The sequence below is a fragment of the Hyperoodon ampullatus genome (genome assembly GCF_949752795.1).
Source record: "Hyperoodon ampullatus genome assembly, chromosome: 10".
In the NCBI taxonomy this organism is placed as follows: domain Eukaryota; kingdom Metazoa; phylum Chordata; class Mammalia; order Artiodactyla; family Ziphiidae; genus Hyperoodon; species Hyperoodon ampullatus.
This window is the reverse complement of record NC_136923.1, coordinates 53,929,316-53,951,880: the sequence shown is the minus strand read 5'-3', so window position 1 is coordinate 53,951,880 and position 22,565 is coordinate 53,929,316. Positions and strand designations below refer to the sequence as shown.

General features: G+C 44.1%; 1 protein-coding gene across 2 annotated transcripts in view; it reads right to left on the bottom strand.

Moving 5' to 3' along the window:
* The window catches only part of OSBPL10 (oxysterol binding protein like 10), a gene marked incomplete at its 5' end in the record, with an annotated part of 290,987 nt that overhangs the window by 80,168 nt on the left and 188,254 nt on the right, over positions 1-22,565 (bottom strand). For both annotated transcript variants that reach the window (XM_079712260.1, XM_079712261.1), the window contains one exon: positions 2,296-2,506. In XM_079712260.1, the coding sequence (XP_079568386.1) occupies positions 2,296-2,506 (211 nt within the window). The remainder of the gene's footprint in view (positions 1-2,295; positions 2,507-22,565) is intronic.

The following is a 22,565-nucleotide window of genomic DNA, read 5'->3' as shown; positions in this document are numbered from 1 at the left end:
CTCACCACATCTGAAATTCCACCTCGAGCTTTGTCCCTCCAGGCCCTTAGAAACCCCAGAGACACAATGAAAATCAGGAACAAAAATTAGAAATTTGCTAGAAAGCCACCCTGAAGAAAGATGTAAGGGATGAATTTTAGGAATAATAAAATGGGTTAAGCTTCTATCCACTCATTCTCGGAATGAGCCTGTTCGGTCGCAGAGGCTGGACATACAATCTGGTGTGAGAGGGATCCTAGGAATCTTGAGAAGCATCCGGTCTAACACTGATTTGTGCCCAAGCCCCGACGCACTCACCGAGGCTCCATCCAGATCAGGAAAAGTCAGGGAGTCTCAGCATCAGAGTCCCATTTTTCAAATGGAGAAGGAAGAAGAAGGAAGGAGAAAAGCAGATTGGGTGCCTTCACTCTGTGCCTCGACACACATGCCCCTCCCAGCCTGTATCCTGTACCTGAATGTTTTTCCTTTTGTTCCAGAGGACATTGGGGGAGCCATCAGCAAAATTTAGTAAGGTCTGCAGATTAGGAAGAGGATTGTATTCATGTTAATTTACTGATTTTGACCACTGCGCTGTTATTACATAGGAGAGTGTCCTTTTTTCTTTCTTTCTTTTAATGAAATTTACACTGAGGTATATAAGAGTAAAGATATATACCAAGTCTGCAACTTACTCTTAAGTGGTTAGAATGTTATAATAGGCTTATATATACAGACAGAAGATAATGAAGCAAATGTCATAAAATGTTGGCATTCAGAGTATTTGGAGATTTGAGGATTTTTCGTACTATGCTTGTTATTTTTCTAGACGTCTCAAATTATTTCCAAAAAAAAGTAAAGAAAAAGAAGATAGACCTGCCCTGAGAAAATTATGATGTGAGCAGGACAGTGTCCCTGGCCCCAGTTTGGGGAGTCCAGAGTCCGCTGGGTGTTCCATTCTGGACTGAACAAAGGACCCCAGGCACCTGCCACAGTGGGAAGAGCCCACCTCTGGACGTGGCTCTGCCGTAGCTGGGTGGCCTCGGGCAGGTCATTTAACCCCTCTGAGCCTCAGCATCTCACCCACATGATGGGCATAATAATATCTACTTGGTGAAGATTTCAGAAAATGTGTAGCAAAAGCCAAATGCTGACAGAATCAGAGCTTAGTACATGATGGTGGGTATTACAGAAAGAAACCCGAATTACCCTTATACGGTTTACTGTAGGAAATCAACAGCCCCCTTTTAACCTTGGTGAAAGAGGAAGGCAAAGGGGACTTGCGGGAAGCGTGAAATACAGACTATCTGTCATAACCCAGCTATACTTTCCATCACCTGAACTGCCTCATTTCTCATTAATTCACTGAACCCTGGGCAACAAAGCTCCATGAGGCTTCAATTCGTCTCTTATTTCTAATACTTTACAATTCTATATGACATGACCAATCTCAAGCCATTTTCACCTTTATCATTTAATTTAATCTTCCCTAATATCTTTCTATCTGCTTATCGATTAAACACTTCAAAAGGATTGGAGCATCTTAAGGGGGCTTATTATTATCTCTAGCTTCTTGATAAAGAACTGGAAATGCTTCTGCTATGTATTCCAGAGAAATTCTCACACTGGGCCCTGAGGGGACAGGAAAGGCGGGGGGCGGGTGTCCAGAGAGCAGGAGGTAAGGCGGGTGTCCATCAGGACAAGGTGTGGAGCCAAGTGTTGGGGGACGCACTCCACAGGCACAGTTAGAAATAGTGGACTAGGGCTTCCCTGGTGGCACAGTGGTTGAGAGTCCGCCTGCCGATGCAGGGGACATGGGTTTGTGCCCCGGTCCGGGAAGATCCCACATGCCGCAGAGCAGCTGGGTCCGTGAGCCATGGCCGCTGAGCCTGCGCGTCCGGAGCCTGTGCTCCGCAACGGGAGAGGCCACAACAGTGAGAGGCCCACGTACCGCAAAAAAAAAAAGAAATAGTGGATTAGAGGCTGCATAGCAATGAGACTTGCAAACACAACACTGAGTGCAAAATTCACAAACGGAATGCAACGGAGAACGGGGTGCCAGCACGTCTCAAAGTAGTTTCAGAGTATTCATGGAAACACGTTAAATTGTGCATAGGATGGCAATTGCTAATGGGTAAAACAGAAATAAAAATATAGCCCAAGCGAGGTGGGGAAGGAAGAAGGGGTAAATGGAGAAGCGCTTGGATAAAAGGCGAGATGGATGGATTTAAAGGAGGAAGGCGATGGCAGACAGACACATGCATGCGTACATCGGAGAGCGCGCACTTGCAGCCCCGGGCGGGCCCCCGGAGGTCTTACCCGAGGCCCCGGGCCTGTGGCTGGGCTGACCGGCCTGGTGCAGACTCTGCTGGAGCAGGCTCAGGCACTCCCCAAGGCAGCTGAGGGTGGCAGCAGAGGTAGCTTTCAGGAGCAGCAGGTCCTGGTCCAAGGCAGTGAGGGGCCCGGACCCCGGCAGAGACTCGATGGCATGCACCAGGTTCTTCTGCTGTCCCTCCACCTGGGTCATCATCTGCGGAACGGGAAGACAGCGAGGAGGTGAGGGTCGAAGTCCTCTCTTCCACAGGTGGGGAGCCAGCGCTTAAACCACCAGAGTGGATGAAAGTGCGGGGGAAGTGGTGAGAGACAGCATTACCACCCAGACTGCCAGCAGCGTGGGAGACAGCTCGGAGGGTGCTCGGCGCACAGCCCTCCTGGGATGATGCAGGCCTGGGTGAAATCTACCTGGGTCTATCCACGCAAAGGCACGCCTCTAGAGCTCTGATCACAAGAGGGTTTTACAGCTTTAGAGCTGAAAGGGACCATCAGGGCCACCTGGGTGTATCAGTTTACAGATCTTCGGAAGGTAATAATAAATATACTAAAAGTATAGAAGTCTTGTGACCAATAAGGTCCTTGGACCACAGAAGGTTATCTGAGACAGTGGAAGCGTGTGGCTTTGCCTCAGAGCAAGGTTAATTCCATGCTTCCCTTCCAGCTGCAATCCATCCCTAACTCCCTGGCAGTCCTATTCGAAGTTCAAGCAATAGAAGTGACATCTGGGGCTGGCATTTGTGGGGGTGAGACCAGACCGAGGCCAGTGCCGACCCACTCCGACCCCAAAATGCTACAAGAGCCCACAACTTCCTTAACACCGTGTGTAGGGTGACAGGAGGAGGAGAAAAACTGGGAGTTCTAGAGCCAGCCCTGCTCCATGGCTGAAGCCGTGACAAACCAGTAACCCTGTGTTGTGGCCTGGCTTCAGTTCGTAAGCTATAGACAAGCAGTGTCTCCTTGGACAAATGAAGGAGAAAGGAACTCAAGAACTAGAAAAGGACTTCACTGGTGATCTTGTGAAGTTCATGCCCCTCCTGTTTTACAACTTATCTCGCGAAGCAAGACGATGAGCATAAATTGCATGGCAAACAAATAAACAGTCGAGCTGATACATGGAGGAGCTAAAGCAGCCTGCCCAAGGTCACAGGGTCACAGGTCAGCATCAGAGGCAGGAACCAACTCCTGTTCTCTGGACTCCGGTCCACTGTTCTTTAAGCATCCCTCACAAAAGCCATCCTTAATTTGAAGCAATTACTCCTGCTTTGTCACTGTCATCCCAGGAGGATCCTTGTCACCATCAAGATGCCACCAGCTGGGAAGAAGCAATACTCTGTAAGGACTGCTGGACTTGGACACAAAACTCATCCCATGCTTGGGTTTATTTTTCTATATTCTTTTGAAGGCAAATATCTGCTATTTCCTATCACTCTGTGTAGTCATCTCCTTAAAAAAAAAAAAAACTCCCCCATTACAATCCTACTTACCAAAATCGGTGCCATTACTTCAAAAAGATTTTTTTAAATATCAACATTAAACATATTATATGCCCATCCTCTGGCCATGTAAATTATTTTTTGCAGATTACAGAGTTTTTACCTAGCCATTCTGGCTCTTAAAACAGTACCTGGGGCATAATAGGAGCTCAATAAGAATTCATTTCTCCTTCAGGTCTTTGCTAAAGAGCTGCCTTCTCGGGAAAGCTTCCTGAACCACATAATTTAAAATCATATGTCCAACCAAAACCCTGGCACTCCTGTGCTCCTTCCCAACTTATTTTTCTCCATAGCACTTACCATCTTCCAATCCAACTTGTAATTTACTTATTTCTTATGTTCATCTGTACTAGTGTGAAAGCAAGGACCATTCTATCCATGCTGTTCACTGATGGATCTGTTGAAAGAATGAACAAAACCCCAGGGTCCCTTTTTTCTCACTGAGGTGCAAGAGAGTCTGTTTATGACACAAATCATTATGGTCTATTAGGACAACATGGCTGAAGATTCAGTAAAAATAATACCTCTGTTATCAGTTTCGGTTTGCCAAGAAAATGGTTAAATTTAACATTGAAAAAGATAAAATGTTTTTATATTCTTCGACAGTCAACTCTATGTAGAACTGCTAACATTTTGGGAGAAGTTGATTTCAAGCTACTTGTTGTAGTCAGCATTTCTGTAAATTCCTACCATAAAATCTTGTCTTAGAAAAATGATGTGTTGAAAGGGAAGAAGCAAATATAAGATGGAATGTAAATGTATTATGTTCTTGACTACTATGGACGATACCATAATGCTTAAGAGAAAAGGTGAGTAAAATGAAGCCATTAAATATGGAATATACTCCGTTTTAATCAACGAAAAGAAGAACTGTATTCCAATTATATAGTATAGGATAAGTACTTGTTATTTCACAAGCATAAAATATGATGCAAATCTCAGGTAATAAAAACACAAAAGTGACTTCCAGAATCTTCTACCCTATTACAACAGAGGCAGGTTCCCAGAGGTGGAAGGCACGTATCTGCTGTCTAGAAAGTATTCAACAGTGTTTATCGGAGCCTGTTGCCAGCGCCAAGAGGCAGAACAGCCTCCAGCAAAGGACGTCTGAACCGGCAGTGGATGGATTTGACGTTTACAATTACTGCAGAATGGCTGGCGCTAAGTGGCAGGGGGCAGGGGTGCCACATGTCCCACAAGTCAAGGCAGAACTTTCCTGCTCAAAATGTCGAGAGCGCTCCCTGAGTGACCCTGTGCTACAGACTTACCAGGGACCAGACACTGGATGGATTTCAGCATCTTTCTTGGTACACTGAGAACTAAAATGAGCCTAGCACAGCGCGTGACACCCAGGAGACACCGAGAGTCATTTTCTCCCCTTCTCCATGTGACGCAAAACAGAACTTTAGTCTTTAAACACACAATCGATGCCAACCTTCACTTTCTATCAGCATCATCAGGCTCCAAAAGAAACTGAACGAACCCTGAAAGCAACACAGGACTCCCAGCCTCAGTGCTTGTATATCACGCTTATCACTGCTTTAACCTTTCTCATACTGGGAGGTACTGATGGAGAACCTTCATCAGACTTGGGAAGAACAAGTTTTAGCTGTTTCCATATCTAATTTTAATGAAGGGCACATATGAGAAGATGTCGCAAAGCTGTACACGACAAAAACACCAACAACAAAGTCCCAAAGCAGCTCCCTCTGCCCTGCAAGGTTCCCACACCCTCAACACAAGAGCAAAGCACAGCCAGTGACGGCCACCAGCCTTTGAACAGCTTGAACCACTAATTATATACGTTTCAAGTCAGAGCTCTAAACACTTCTTCTGAAGCACAACATCAACCATGTGTGGTGTTTAAAAACCAAAAAAAAAACAAGCACACATTTCATTTCTTGTGGCGTTTGGCTTCTACAATCAGGGGTATCGCCACCTTGATAACACAGGTGCAAAATGGGACCCCCGTGAAATTTCAGAGATCCACCCCCTGGGAATGTCAACTCTGAGGCTGTGAAGTAGTCTAACTTTAGGTCAAATCCAACTTCACAGGGAAGGAAAAATGCTATGGTCCACTTCTCATAGCACAAACAACAGCATGTGCACTGCAAAATCAAAGCATAGGTTAATGCTAAGAAAGTCAGTGGCTGCAGATTTTATGGTTTTATTTCACTGAAGCTGAAACCAAAGCTGAAGGCAAAGACCAAAACCCAGGGACATCAGCTCAACAAGATGAGATCCTGCTAAAGAGGGAACTGAGGATTGGGCAGCGGCCACACTCGCTCGCCTTGATGGCCTCAGACCGTTCTGACCTGCAAAGCTTGCTGTAGGTTTTGAGAGGCGCCGGAAAGGTCCAGTCCTGACAGGCTAGACATCAACGAATACCAGCTCCTCACTCATCCATCCATCAGTAACCAAAGCAGCAGCATCACGCTCGGATTTCTTATCCTAATGTCACCAGGGCTGCCGGCCTTGCTTGGCCGAGCCTTCTGGGCTCACAGACTCCCTGGGACCTTCAGTAACTCAATCCCTCTTGCCTGGAAGGAGAACAAACAGTTCGATGCCAACTTCAGGGTGGCCTTGATTTGACATTTCTCCTCAGCCTGGTGGAATTCCGGAGCCCCTTCTAAGTCTCCCGTCTGGGTCAGGGATCAGTCCTTGGCTAACTCAGGCTTCAAAGACCTTAGAACCAAAACTAACTAACGAGCTAACTAACTAAAACTAACCCTTCTCTCTCTCTCTCTCTGTCTCTCACACACACACAGAGCTTACTATCTCCATTAACACAGATTTACTATTCAACTACCCTCATTAGCATTACTTTAAATTTCCAGACTCCCCACCCCAGATATGGCTTGACAGCTCCTTACAGAAGCTTCCTGAAATATCCATCAGCTCTTTAATGGAAGCCATCAACATAACAGTGTGCACCCCAAAATTTGTTAAATGCCTTGTCTCAAAGTCCTTGCCTTGTTTCCACCAATCCTGAGCCGTTGTCTCTTGATCCCAATCAAGTCCCTGTATTGTCAACCAAAGTTCTAATTCTCCTATCCAGACGCTGCCCTCCTGGCTGGGAGACACTGCCCCGTGGAGGTGGCATTTCCCCCACAGCGTGAACAATAAAGTCCCTTGGCCTTGTCATCAGAGGGTGGTGGTGACACCTGGAGAGGCAACATCCCAACCTCTACAGCCTTTCTCCATGTTTCTGAGTGTTGGGAACCCAGTTATTAAGGCCTGGCCTCACCTGAACAATTTCTCCCTCTTGCTGAGTCGCTTCCCTGACTCTCAGCCTGCCTCCTGCACTCCCTGGGCTTTGTCTGTTGTTCCAGCTCTTGGCATAACCGGAATGTTAACAAGCCAAGAGTTTCCTTGAAGCAGGGTCCCGGGTCCCTCTGCACCGCCCTCCGTGGTCCCAAGCACAATCCCACGGAGGCCAGTCCTCAACATCTCCTGGACTCCCAAATCTCTCTCCAGGCTCATCAGGTGAGCAAAGAAAACCCCATCGAGTGGGCAGATCTGCAAATCCACACTACTTGATAGGAGTACGAGAGTGACAGTGACAAAAAGGAACAAAGATGAGCAGGAGGAAACAGGGTCCCTCTCCAGGGGTGAGGCTGCCAGCTACACAGATGAGGATACAGACAAAGAGGAAGAACAAGGTGACAAAACACAGGAAGAGAATAGAGAAACCAACGTAAGGAACATATTACTCTATACTATAAACCAAGGGAAACCAAAAGTCCACCTTTTAAAGTATCCAACATCAAAACAACCTACCGTCTTCTAGGCAGAGGATTGAATTACGATGGAGTTACTGTTGCCTGGGCACATGTAAATGTAACCACCTGAAATACAGGCCTTAATCATCTTGCCATCTTTGTTGAGTTTTTCAAATAAATAGTAACATGGGCAGTTGAATTTTAAATTTAATTTGGAAGCCTAAATTGTAGTGAAAATTTCTTCAGAAATATTGCTCTGAAATTCAACTTTCAATAAAAATTTTCACTGGAAAAAAAAAATGGGAAAAAGAAGGAAAGATCTCCCAAAAATTGACCATTAGATCTTTGATGACCTAACTACATGTGTCTGCAAACTTCTATAAAAGGCCAGGGAGTAAATATTTAAGGCTTTGCAAACCACTGGATCTCTGTGGTGACTGCTCAGCCTGGCCCCTGCAGCTGGAAGGCAGGCAGAGTCCCCATGTAAACATTTGGGTGAGGCTGTGCCCACATAAAACAAGCATTTGACTCATCTCGGTTTGGATGTCAGATAATTCTCTTTTCTCATTCAATGTGTGATTTTATTGGTTCTTGGAGTGACTGGTGATTTTCGACTGTATCCTGGACATTTTGGCTATCATGTTAGGAGATTCCAGGTCCAATTTGAATTTTTTTAGGAGGCAATCACATGTTTAGGTTGAGCACACAAGCTCTAGCCTACTTTTATGGCCCGTGGTTTCAATGACAATCTAAGTTCAGACACTTTGTGGTGCTATTTTGATCTGCTTGGCTTATCTCCTGTCCCGGGGTCTCCACTGGTCCCTGCCGGTCTGCCTGGGAGTCCAGACCTTGCACACAGGGGACAGCTGCCTGTTTTGGCAGGATCCCCCTTGCCTTCAGCTCTGGGTGGGGGAGGGGAATCTCAGGCCTGAAGTCATTTTTATGCCTTTGGGCAGAAAAGTTTGCTTTCCTTTCAAAGGTATGTAAGTGCATACACGTTATTTCCACTTCCAAGTTGAAGGCTGCTTCCTAAGCAGATCTAACTAGCCAGATGGAAGAGTGCCAAGCACCTGTCATTCATTTTTTTGGTTACAGAATTTATTCTCTCTTTTAGAAAATTGACAGAAGAGAAGCATTCATCATTTCTACATTTTTACCTACTTTCTGTATTTATACCCACTTAGCTGGACCTCAGGGGGTACGACTGAGGCTGACTGTTACCAGAAGACTTACGCGCTGACTCCAGATCTCTCTGTCCACCCCCCACCACTGGGAGGCAGGACAGGCTACTGGCATTTTTAGTTCAACATTCTGACACGTGGCCTTTATCATGCGAGACTAGGGGAATAGAAATGAAAGAAAAGAGTGGTTGAAAGGCCAATCCAGAGATGAAGGACATCCATCCTGGTCCCTCCATAGTTTCAATATGAGAACATGAGTGTTACCAAGAAGTCTCAGTGCTATTTATACAGCAGCCCATGCCATCCAAGGCAAAAGGCAAAGGTAAAATTCTGAACTGCACATGCACATACTCAGAAACACTTTCTGAAGATATGGGGATGGGTCCCCACATTTCTTAAAAACGGATTCTTTTCTGTCTTACCTTCACCTTTGGCTTTTCTACAATCATTTCCTCGCCACCCCCAGTAATAACTCCATATTGCTCAAATATGGAATGCACATTTTATCTTTACCAACTCCCAAAAGACAAACCCATACTGAAATGTTCAAGAACTATGAGATCATAAACAGAAAAACAAACAACCCAATCAAAAAATGGGCAGAAGACTTAAAAAAAACATCCCTCCAAAGAAGAAATACAAAGGGCCAATAGGCACATGAAAAGATGCTCAACATCCCTATTAGAGAAATGCAAATCAAAACTACAGTGAGGTACCTCACCTCACACCAGTCAGAATGGCCATCATCAAAAAGTCTACAAATAATAGATGCTGGAGAGGGTATGGAGAAAAGGGAATTCCCTACACTGTTGGTGGGAATGTAAGTTGGTGCAGCCACTGTGGAAAACAGCATGGAGGTTTCTCAGAAAACTAATAATAGAATTACCATATGATCTAGCAGTCCCAGTCCTGGGCATATATCCAGACACAAATCTAATTCACAATGATACATTCACCCTATGTTCATAGCAGCACTATTCACATAAGCCAAGACATGGAAGCAACCTAAATGTCCACTGACAGAGGAATGGATAAAGAAGATGTGGTACATACATACAATGGAATACTACTCAGCCATGAAAAAGAACAAAATAATGCCATTTGCAGCAACATGGATGTAACTAGAGATTATCATACTAAGTGAAGTAAGTCAGAAAGAGAAAGACAAATACCATATGATATCACTTATATGTGGAATCTAAAATATGACACAAATGAACCTATCTACAAACAGAAACAGACTCACAGACAGACAACAGACTTGTGGTTGCTGGGGGGTGGGGAGGCGGGAGAGGGATAGAGTGGGAGCTCGGGGTTAGTAGATGCAAACTATTATATACAGGATGGATAAACAACAAGGTCCTACTGTATAGCACAGGGAACTATATTCAATATCCTGAGATAAACCATAATGAAAAAGAATATAAAAAAGAATGTGTACGTGTGTGTGTGTGTGTGTATATATATATATATATGAGTCACCTTACTGTACAGCAGAAATTAACATAACACTGTAAATCAACTATATGTCAAAAAAAAAAAAGAACTATGAGATCATAGCATTCATGGGCAAAGGAATCTATGGCTGTCAAGTCTGTCTCCTTCATTTTGCAAGCAGGAAATCTGGGTTCAGAGAAGCCAGGAGTCCGTGCTGAGGTCACACACAGCTTCACCTGTAGTGGCAGCCCTCACTCTCCTCCTCAGGGGCAGCCCCACTCCGAGGCATGATCTGATATACTTCCTCCTCTTTCCTTCTCTTATTCGGGAAGCACAATACCCTTTCTGCCTCAGAAAACAACTACAGTGACGTTTCTTCCACTGTCCCGTCCCTCATTCCACCTTTTCTCACCACCTGGAAACAACTTCTTTTTGTTATTCTGATTACAAAAGGCTGACTCACACCATCAATCACCATCCCAACAAAATCAGAAAGTAAATACAGTTCTAAAAAAGGAAGTAAAAATTACCTGAAATCCTACTTCTTAGAGATAAGCCCTAATATTCTGGTATTACTCTAACTCTTCCAATTTACACACACACACACACACACACACACCTACACACACACACACACACCCCTACACACACACAGTACTATTTTATTTAACAGGATATCCCTTATATATAATTGTATAACCTTTACCACTTGAAATGCATCATCTCTTATAGTTGGGAGTTACTTCAAAATACTCCAGTGGTGTTGGTGGGGGATAGTATGAAATGATACTGGTTTTGGGGATGCTGAAGCTGTTGGTGGTGACATGGAGGTTTAATATTATCTTCTCTAATGTTTTTATGTTTGAAATTTTTCAAAATAATGAGTTTTTTTTAATAGGGAGGAAATACATCATTATGGGTTGAATTGTGTCCCTCCAAAATTCATATGTTGACATCCCACATCCTCAGTACCTTAAATGTGACCTAACTTGGGGACAGGATTTTTTTTTTTTTTGCAGAGGGAAATATAGCCTTTTTTTTTTTTTTTTTTTTTTTTTGGTACGCGGGCCTCTCACTGTTGTGGCCTCTCCCGTTGAGGAGCACAGGCTCCGGACGCACAGGCTCAGCCGCCACGGCTCATGCACCCAGCCGCTCCGCGGCATGTGGGATCTTCCTGGACTGGGGCACGAACCCGTGTCCCCTGCATCGGCAGGCGGACTCTCAACCACTGCGCCACCAGGGAAGCCCCTAGCCTTTATTTTATAATAACTTGAAATGAAATATAATCTATAAAAATATTGAATCAAGTGTGTTGTACACCTGAAATTAATAACATTGTAGGGCTTCCCTGGTGGTGCAGTGGTTGAGAGTCTGCCTACTGATGCAGCGGACACGGGTTCGTGCCCCGGTTCAAGAGGATCCCACATGCTGCGGAGCGGCTGGGCCCGTGAGCCACGTCCGTGGAGCCTGTGCTCCGCAAGGGGAGAGGCCACAACAGTGAGAGGCCCGCACACCGCAAAAATAATAATAATAATAATAACATTGTAAATCAACTATACCTCAATAAAAAAAATTTATTAGAAAAATACAGGAGCTCCTTGTAGGATTAAAGATGATGAACAACCAACTCTCAGAAAGGACAAGAACAGGGCTGAGATGTGGGGACTCTCAGGAGCAGAAACCTGAGGATCCCCTCTCTAGGGGCTGCCATGAAGGGTTGCTGCACATGTGCATGACTCCAATCACATTTTTTCAAATTCTCAGGAAAGAAAGTATGATTGGCTGTTACCAAGGAGTTTCAATCCTTGGTGCAATCAAGGAGAAAGGTTCTTTGCAGAGGTCATCAGTGTAAAGTCAAGTCATTAGGGTGGGCCCTAATCCAATATGACTGTTTTCCTTAGAAAACAAGGAAATTAGGACCCAGACACGCACAGAGGGCGGATGAGAGAAGCCGTGGGAGAAGACTGATTTATAAGCCAAGGAGAGAGACCTGGAACAGACTCTCACAGTCCTCAGAAGGCACCAACCTGCCAATGCCTGAACTGAGGGCTTCTAGCATCCAGCACCGGGAGACAAAGTACCAGTCGGTGGTACTTTGTTACCGCAGCCCCAGAAAGCTAATACACACATCACAGACATCTTTCCACAGATCTCACTGTAGTGGCTGCATCATGGAAAAGATTTTCACTCCAAGCAAAGTCAACCCTGGCTCTGGAGCAGAAGCTCCTTGCTTGCAATGTCACCATCACATCTTCTCATGGAATTTTTGCTACAGGAAAACTGAGGCGGAGAATGCATTTTCAGAATGAGGTAACAGAAGATGCTGACACAAACGTTTAAAAGTATTATTATGGCTTCCCTGGTGGTGCAGTGGTTGGGAATCCACCTGCCAAGGCAGGGGTTGCAGGTTCGAGCCCTGGTCTGGGAAGATCCCACATGCCGCGGAGCAACTGAGCCCGTGCGCCAGAACTGCTGAGCCTGTGCTCTGGAGCCAGCGAGCCACAACTGCTGGGCCCACGTGCCACAACTACTGAAGCCCACACACCGCAAAGAGGAGTGGGCCCCGCTCGCCGCAACTAAAGAAAAGCCTGCGCAGAGCAATGAAGACCCAAAGCAGCCAAAAATAAATAAATAAATTTATTATTTTTTTTAAAGTATTATTTTTTTACTCCACCTGTGTGTACTGAATGTTAAGTTGGTAATGAGGGGTGCCAGGTACAAAAGGAATCGTCTCTTATCCTGTTCTCAAAGAAAACACCATAGGCCAACAGAAGGACTGTGAGTAAAAGGTAAGGGGTCAGGAAATCACCGCCTTGTTTCATCCCTCATCGCTCTGTACCTCTGCCTCCCTCTACAGGCACAGCCCCGGCAGGGTGCTGGATGCAATAAAGGCGCTCACCCTCACCAGCACAAGGCTGGCCTCCCCCGCACGACACCCACGACCCGGACTTTGGTGGTTTTCATTATAAATATCACTCTCTCTCTTTTTTTTTTTTTAAAAAAAACAATACTCATCACGGAAAAAAAGCCCACACATAGTAAAATAGAAGAAAAAAATACCCATAACACATCCCAAACTAGAGAAATAAGTATTAAAATTTTGGTATACATACTTACAACAGTTTTATGCACAAATATGTACTTTTACTTTTTACAAAAGTGGTTGCACATCATAATACTGCTTTTTTTTTATTCCATATACCATGTTGAATTGTAACAATACTATTTACGATACTGCAGGTCATTCCAGCACATAAATGGGCCACAATTTATTGCCCAATTCTCTATCGCTGGACCTTACAATGAGGTCTAACTTTCTTCTCTGTGACAAATTACAATTCCACAAACTTCTCTGTAGGTAGATCTCAGTATAAATTTGTAATGATTTCCTTAAAATAAACTCCTAGAAGAGGAGTTGCTGAATTTAAGGGTATTTAACATTAATTTTTAAGGCTTTTGAGAAATACTGCCAGCTCACCATCAAAAAAAAATTGTTATCAACTTGTTTTCCCTCAGCAATGTGTGAGCTGTCCTCTTTCTTATTAGCACTCTCTAAAAATCATCTTTTTTTCATAACCAATTTCACAGACAAAAAAACTCAAAAAATGAAAACTAGTATCTTTTTTTAAATTTTAATTCATTGCACATGTCCCTGTATACTATGGGGCTAAAAAAGGGTAAGAAATTTCCACATCTAGCAACGAGCAGTAAATAAGCCCTAGAGACCTAATGCACAGTATAATGAATATAGACAATAATATTGTACTATAACCATCAACCTTGCTAAGTGACTAGAACTTAATTACTCCAACCACTAAAAAGAAGGGATAATTATGTAATGTGACAGAGGTGCTAAATCTCACTACAATGGCAATCCTATTACCCTATGTACATGTATCAAATTAACATGCGGTACACCTTAAATTTACAGAATGTTATATGTCAAATATATTTAACAAAAAAGAAGTTTCCATATCCAGTAAAGGAAATTCAAGCAAATAAGACTAAAGGGAGTCCAGAGAGCACGCTTCCTTTATCAGGATGGAAGCAGCCATGTGGATAGGGGGATGGGTGTAGGGCAAGGAACAAGGTGGCCCCAGCGATGGAAGGGAAAAGCTACACACAGCCCTGGCAGAGAGGGGAAGAATGACCAGGAGAACCAACTGGATTCAGAAAGCTCACGAAGAAGCCATAGCTCTCTCCTAAAAGGTCCAAGGACAGGGCTTCCCTGGTGGCGCAGTGGTTGAGAGTCTGCCTGCCGATGCAGGGGACACGGGTTCGTGCCCCGGTCTGGGAAGATCCCACATGCCATGGAGCGGCTGGGCCCATAAGCCATGGCCACTGAGCCTGCGCGTCTGGAGCCTGTGCTCCGCAACAGGAGAGGCCACAACAGTGAGAGGCCCGCGTACAGCAAAAAAAAAAAAAAAAAAAAAAAAAAAAAGGTCCAAGGACAAAGAGACAATGGGAAACAATGCCCGAGGTGCCCACACCCTCCTCATGCCAGAGGGAGCGTCTACCTGGACCCTGTCCTACTGCCTGCTCTGCCCCCAGGACCCACTGGATAAGAGCAGGACTGTCCACCTTTGCCAAGCTCGCCAAGCAAGGTCCTGTGTCTGATCTGAATCCAGCATTTAAGCTGAAGAGGAAAGCAGAAAGCGGCTCTTGCCTTTCCCACGTTCCTCCTTCTCAACTTCTCCATCTACTTCTGGTACAGCAGTCACACCAGTCACAGCCATTGACATGAACAATAGAAGCAGGGCCATTTCACCTCTGGACCAAGGGGGAGCCTTCCAGTTTACAAAGTGATACCACACTCATCATCTCTCACTCTCCCACCTCTGCCCTGATCCCAAGGCAGGCTGGTCGTTGTGATTCTTGTTTTACACGACCCTGGGGCCCAAATCATAATTCATGCAAGTGGAGATGTGAGGACTGAAGTCCAGTGTCCTGGATCCAAACTTCTCTGCCGCTCTGCCTCACTCCCAGGAGGCACGCAGAACGGCACTGCCCTAGACGATTCGTGATCACAGCACACATGCACACGCGTGCGCGTGCGCGCACACACACACACACACACACACACAGATGCTCACCTGGCAAGGCCTCCCGCCTAAAAGGAATTAAGATGCAATTCACTCTGAACTGAAAGAGAACAAGTTAGACCACAAAGTCTTCCTGGGTAAATCCCCAGAAAGAAATCCTGATTCATAAACAAAGCCTGAACAACAAAGGGTAAGGATTTGTCCTGCAAATGGTGTGGAAGTTTCACTCAAGTGTTTAAGTATCTCTCAGAAGTCCCCTCATCAGAAACTGTTAAATATACATCATGTATAAAACAAAAACTAAAATGCTGCTTTATTGATCCATGTCAGAAGCCTTCTGGTCGACCTGCCATTTCTCAGCAGATGCTGGCTGGTACATCAGGTTTTCATCTCTTGCAGAATGGAACCTTACAAACCAAAGATCAACGAGTATGAAATTAAACCACTTTCCTGTTAAACCACTTTCCTGAGTCTGTTTTACCTTTATTCACACTCATATTCCACATACATGCTCGGCCTATCTCAGAGAACCTCTAAGTTTCTGGATATGTAATCTCCATTTGGGGAAATTTGAAGCTTGTTCTAAGAATTCCTGGAAAAAAAATAAAGCCAGTAGACATCTATATCTAACTTCAGGTTGGTAGCACGTTCTTATCTCACACTGGGCCATAGCTCTACCTACTAATGCCTGTTACTCTCTTTCAAAACTTAATTGCTGTTTTTAGTTCAAATATCTATGCAAAGCAGCAGACAAGAACATGACAATATAGTTTTCTTTTCCAGCTAAAATTAATTTCACTAGTGCCAATTATTTTCAGGAAAGAAATGCATCTCCAAAGGATACCTGAAAGAGGGGGACAAAATTGTACAAGAAAGTCACATCTCCAGGCAAATCCTTTACAGCATCTGAGCCTTGGCAAATGAAACTCTGGAGAGACAAATGCATTTATCAGGAATCTGCTTCATTAATTTGAAAGGGAAAATTATGGTAAGGGATAAGCCACCAGTAATTAATATTTATTGTATCCCCACTGGGTAAATGACACTGCAGTCACCATTTTACAGAACAGAAAACACAATTCCTGCACACAAACTGCTTACAATGTAATCCTCGAGGTGCTCAAATATGAGCTAGCATAGTGATATGTAATATACAGTGCTTTACAAAAGAGCTGACACCCCTCACAGGTGCCTGCATTGGAAACTGCTTTTGTGTGATGGAAATGAACTGCCCTGGACCCATTCCTACACTTTCTCCACTCTTCCTCATGACTCTGGCATCCACTTTTTAAGGAAGCATAAGAGTGTGTAGTCCATGACCACAATTTACATGAATAAACATGCAAAGGGAATTTATTATAATGATTTCCATACATGTCTATCTCCAGGGCCCAGCCTACTGATAGAATCAATCAGTTAATCTACGACCACACACACTGTGAGAAGGGTCCACAGGATCTTAATTCATCAAAAGACTCTATTCACAGGAGATGCCTGACAGATGCTGGATGGATGGGTAGATGGATGGGTGGATGGGTGGATGGGTGGATGCGTGGAGGAGGAAGAAGGAAGAGAGGGCAGTGAAAGGAAGGGGATGGGGGGGAGAAAAGGTAGAAGGGGAGGGGAGGAGGGGAGACTACCGAGAAAGCAAGGGGGAAAGGAAGGACACAGCTCCAAAGTTTCGGGAAGTGTAGACAAGCTGGCAAGGTCCTCTAGCAAATCCAAGAACTCCCTTCCAATGCCCCTAGTCTGGAGCTGCTACTTCCACTCAGTGAATAAATGATATTTCCTCCTGTAGCCTGTGACCTTAGACCTTCAGCCTTAACTGTTAGTCCTCCCTGGAGGACAGAGGGAATGGGATGTTTTAACTGCACATGAGACATCTCCAGGCACACAACAACCCCACATTTCTTACAGCCTCTAAATTAATCTGTATGTTCCTAGGAAAATCAAAGCCCTACCTGAATGGGCTCTAGGCTCGACCATGGAATATCTGCTTCCTGATTGTCTTTTTTGTCTTTTTTTTGTAGTACAGTTGATTTATAATATTTCAGGTGTACAGCAAAGTGATTCAGTTATACATACATATATATTCTTTTTCAGATTCTTTTCCATTATAGGTCATTACAAGCTACTGAATGTAGTTCCCTGTGCTATACAGTAGGTCTTTGTTGTTTATCTATTTTATATATAGTAGTATATATAATGGTGTATCTGTTAATTCCAAATCCCTAATTTATCCTTCCCCCCACCTTTCCCCTTTGGCAATCATAATTTGTTTTTTGTCTGTGAGTCTACTTCTGTTTTGTAAGTAAGTTCACTTGTATCACTTTTTTAGATTTCACATATAAGTGATATCATATGGTATTTGTCTTTCTCTGACTTGCTTCAGTTAGTATGATAATCTCTAGGTCCATCCACGTTGCTGCAAATGACATTATTTCATCCTTTTTTATCACTAGGTAATATTCCATTGTATATATATGTACCACATCTTCTTTATCCATTCATCTGTTAATGGACATTTAGGTTGCTTCCATTTAGGTCCTGGCTATAGTGAATAATGCTGCTATGAACACAGGGTTGCATGTACCTTTTCAAATTATAGTTTTTGTCTTTTCTGGATATACGCCCAGAAGTGGGATTGCCAGATCATATGGTAGCTCTACTTTTAGTTTTCTAAGGAACCTACACACTGTTCTCCGTAGTGGCTGCACCAATTTACACTCCCACCAAAAGTGTATCTCCTGGTTAAGTCTTACTCTTTCTTCAGACTCAGCTTAGACGTTACTTTCACCAGGCAGCCTTCCACCATCTCCCAAAAAGGTCACGATCCCCATCACCCATAGAACACATCATGGTTGTAATTAAGCGATGTGTTATGCTATTACTTGGTTCCTCTCTCTCGCCCTTATGAGCCTCTGAGCTCCATGAGGACAAGGACGATGGCTCTTTTGTTCACTGTTGCTTCTCTAGAATCTAGGACAAGGCCTGGGAAACTGCAGGCAAAAAATACTGGTGGAAAGAATGAGTGAATGAATAGATGAAGGGGAGCAGCCAGGCATCTCTTAAGAGCTGGGAACAGCCATTCTCCTCCCTTCAGGTATGAAAAAAGACAGGGCAACCTGAGACTCATCCAGATGAATAAAAGGCCCAAACACCATCTGAGTGACAGCCATGGGCTTTCAAAATTGACAAGGGAAGGAGGCACTATGCCAGTTCTGGGGATGAACAGGAGCAGGTTAACTGTTTTCCTGCCACATCTTGTCGGAAAACTGCAGTGGTCACGTGCCTCCCAGGTCTGGATGATCGTGGTCATGGAGAGTGTTTAGCAGCAAAGAGCGTAAACGGACCCACGCGAGTTCAAGGAGAAGGGGATCCCTTCATGGATATGGGATGGAGGTGCCAAGCATCTCCCAGAAAGGACCACTCTCTGTCCTGCAGTGATGCCACGGTCTCTCTTCTCCATCCCTCCGGTCTCTGTGGTCTCTGATGTCGGCACTTCTCTCTCTCCTTTTGCTCCCCTGAAAACTTCCTGCACTTGGACAAATCCCAGCAGAGGCCCTGGAGCCACATCGACCCCATCTCACAGGTCTGACTTCAAATTTGAGAGAAAGTGAATATGACGGGCTGGTCATGGGTCGGATGCCTGCCCTGGTCCAGTCAGCTGACACCAGGGATGTGAAGAATGGTGTCATGTGATACCACAGCCCTGCACACACAGACCAACCCCTTCAGGATGCGGTCTCCCCTCAACCCACTTCTCTTTGACTGTGATTTTAACCTGATACAGGATTCTGACATGCATAAGATACAAGGATGCACACTCTTTACAAATACCTTAAAAACTCACTTCACAGGAAGACGTATGTCTCAGCTGGAACATCAGTCAACGCTTTCATCCAAAACACTTAGTTCAGTGGTGAGGTGTTTCCCTAAACGTGAATGCCACGCTCGCACAGCCTCCTGTCCGAGGGTTCTAGAAGTTTATTAACTTCTTATAAATGTGTATGATAAACACCCAACTCTAACTGAGCTCAAACCCCCCCACCGCTCTCTTATCTGTGATACCACCTCATAACGCAAGGTCAATAGGGTCCCACAGGCTAAAGGGGGCTTAAGAAGAGACAGGGACTCAGTCCCCTGTCCTCTCTCAGCTCACACCTCTCCTGAGACTTTCCAACATCTAGACGACAACCCCCAAGCTGTGCTACCTATCAGGCTCACGGGTTTAATGCCGCCCTTAACTTTGTGGAAATTAAAATTAGCACCAAGGAGCTCTGGGTTTTTTGACATTAGCCAACGCTCCCTCAAGAGCCCTCTGGAGTTTCCCCTATGCAGCTGTGATGAAAACAGTACTCTTTTTCATGGGAATAAATTCTTCTCTTCCTATCACCCAACCTGAGAGAGAAAAAGAAAATGTCTGGCCCTGGCAATGACCTTGGAAAGTACAGGATCTGAAAACAGAACTAGGTGTAATTCTCACAGGTGGCTTGTGTATCATGCCCTGTCTTCTCGTGAATATTCTACCTCCTCGGCCAGCCCTGCACCCCTTGACTTTCTCTAGGTTACATCTTACCTGGAAATCCTTTCCTCCTCACCCCTCATGGTCAAGTCCTACTAGGCTTCCAATGCCCAGCTCCTGAAGTTCCGCACTCCCAGGCAGAAGTCACCAGTCACCACACCCCCAGCCCCTCCAACCCCCCATGAGTGCTCACCTTTTTTCTTTTAAGTTCCTGAGGTCGGGGGAGCAGCCCCACGCCCGTGTGCCCCTAGCACCTGGCTGGGAGTACCAGTTTTCAGTGATGTTCTCACTAGATGCATTCCTAGGCTTTGGGCCACTGTTTCAGGTTCCAGGTTTGTTCTTTCCCAGTGAAATGCTCTGCTTCCATTGTTATATTACTATCAGTAGTTGGGGCTGCCTAACTTGGGCTAAGCCGGGCATTTACAGAAGGAAAAATGCATTTTCTCCTTCAATTCAGAAAATACTTAGAAATGACTGTTTCCCCTTAGGCCCACCTGTGTCCTGTTAATTCACCAGCTTTAACCTAACCTTTTAGAAAATGTATACTATTAGCGACTCTTCCAGATACTGTCCCCTGTTTCCCAAATGCAAAATAAACACAGGCTGTAATTCTTTCCACAATTACAATGTAAATACATATTTCACCCCAGGGATAAATTGGCTTTATCTTCATGTAAATTTAGTAGCAATAAAAGGTAACCCTCAGCAAGAGGAAACATTCATGTTTCTGACTGTGTGTGTTACCCTCCACCCAACTCCAAAGCATCAAAAAACAAAGAACTGGGAATTCCCTGGTGGTCCAGCCGTTAGGATTTGGCACTTCCACTGCTGGGGACCTGGGTTCGATCCCTGGTCAGGGAACTAAAATCCCACAAGCAGAGAAGCATGGCCAAACAAACAAAAACTACTTATCTAAAGTAGAGCCATTCCTCTACTAAAAGTTTAAAGTATTGCTGCAAACTGACATACATGCTAGATTTTAATACAGCTGCATTTATTTGGGGAACAATTTCCTCAGCTTTGAGATTGGCTAAACTGAAGAACAATGACCATTTTTACCCTCTCCAGTGCTGCCCCCTGCTGACAAAGGGATGCATACCTTTGCCGGACACTGTCGCCCACCCCCGAAAATGGCGGCTGCAACAAAATAAGCCCGATATCACTTATATGTGGAATCTAAAATATGACACAATGCCAAACCCACAGCCAACATCATTCTCAATGGTGAAAAACTGAAACCATTTCCACTAAGATCAGGAACAAGACGAGGTTGCCCACTCTCACCACTATCATTCAACAGTTTTGGAAGCTTTAGCCACAGCAGTCAGAGAAGAAAAAAAATAAATAAAAGGAATCCAAATCGGAAAAGAAGAAGTAAAGCTGTCACTGTTTGCAGATGACATGATACTATATAGAGAGAATCCTAAAGATGCTACCAGAAAACTACTAGAGCTAATCAAATTAATTTGGTAATGTAGTAGGATACAAAATTAATGCACAGAAATCTCTTGCATTCCTATACACTAATGATGAAAAATCTGAAAGAGAAATTAAGGAAACACTCCCATTTACCACTGCAGCAAAAAGAATAAAATACCTAGGAATAAACCTACCTAAGGAGACAAAAGACCTGTATGCAGAAAACTGTAAGACACTGATAAAAGAAATTAAAGATGATACAAACAGATGGAGAGATATACCATGGTCTTGGATTGGAAGAATCAACATTGTGAAAATGACTATACTACCCAAAGCAATCTACAGATTCAATACAATCCCTATCAAACTACCACTGGCATTTTCACAGTACTAGAAAAAAATTCACAATCTGTATGGAAACACAAAAGAACCCAAATAGCCAAAGCAATCTTGAGAAAGAAAAATGGAGCTGGAGGAATCAGACTCCCTGACTTCAGACTATACTACAAAGCTACAGTAATCAAGACAGCATGATACTGGCACAAAAACAGAAATATAGATCAATGGAACAAGACAGAAAGCCCAGAGATAAACCCATGCACACATGGTCACCTTATTTTTGATAAAGGAGGCAAGAATATACAATGGAGAAAAGACAGCCTCTTCAATAAGCGGTGCTGGGAAAACTGCACAGCTATATGTAAAAGAATGAAACTAGAACACTCCCTAACACCATACACAAAATAAACTCAAAATGGATTAAAGACCTAAATGTAAGGCCAGACACTATCAAACTCTTAGAGGAAAACATAGGCAGAACACTCTATGACATAAATCACAGCAAGATCCTTTTTGACCCACCTCCTAGAGAAATGGAAATAAAAACAAAAATAAACAAATGGGGCCTAATGAAACTTAAATGCTTTTGCACAACATAGGAAACCATAAATAAGATGAAAAGACAACCCTCAGAATGGGAGAACACATTTGCAAATGAAGCAACTGACAAAGGATTAATCTCCAAAATATACAAGCAGCTCATGCAGCTCAATATCAAGAAAACAAACAACCCAATCCAAAAATGGGCAGAAGACCTAAATAGACATTTCTCCAAAGAAGATATACAGACTGCCAACAAACACATGAAAAGCTGCTCAACATCACTAATCATTAGAGAAATGCAAATCAAAACTACAATGAGGTATCACCTCACACCAGTAAGAATGGCCAGCATCAAAAAACCTATGAACAGTAAATGCTGGAGAGGGTGTGGAGAAAAGGGAACCCTCTTGCACTGTTGGTGGGAATGTAAACTGATACAGCCACTATGGAGAACAGTATGGAGGTTCCTTAAAAAACTAAAAATAGAACTACCATACAACCCAGAATCCCACTACTGGGCATATACCCTGAGAAAACCATAATTCGAAAAGAGT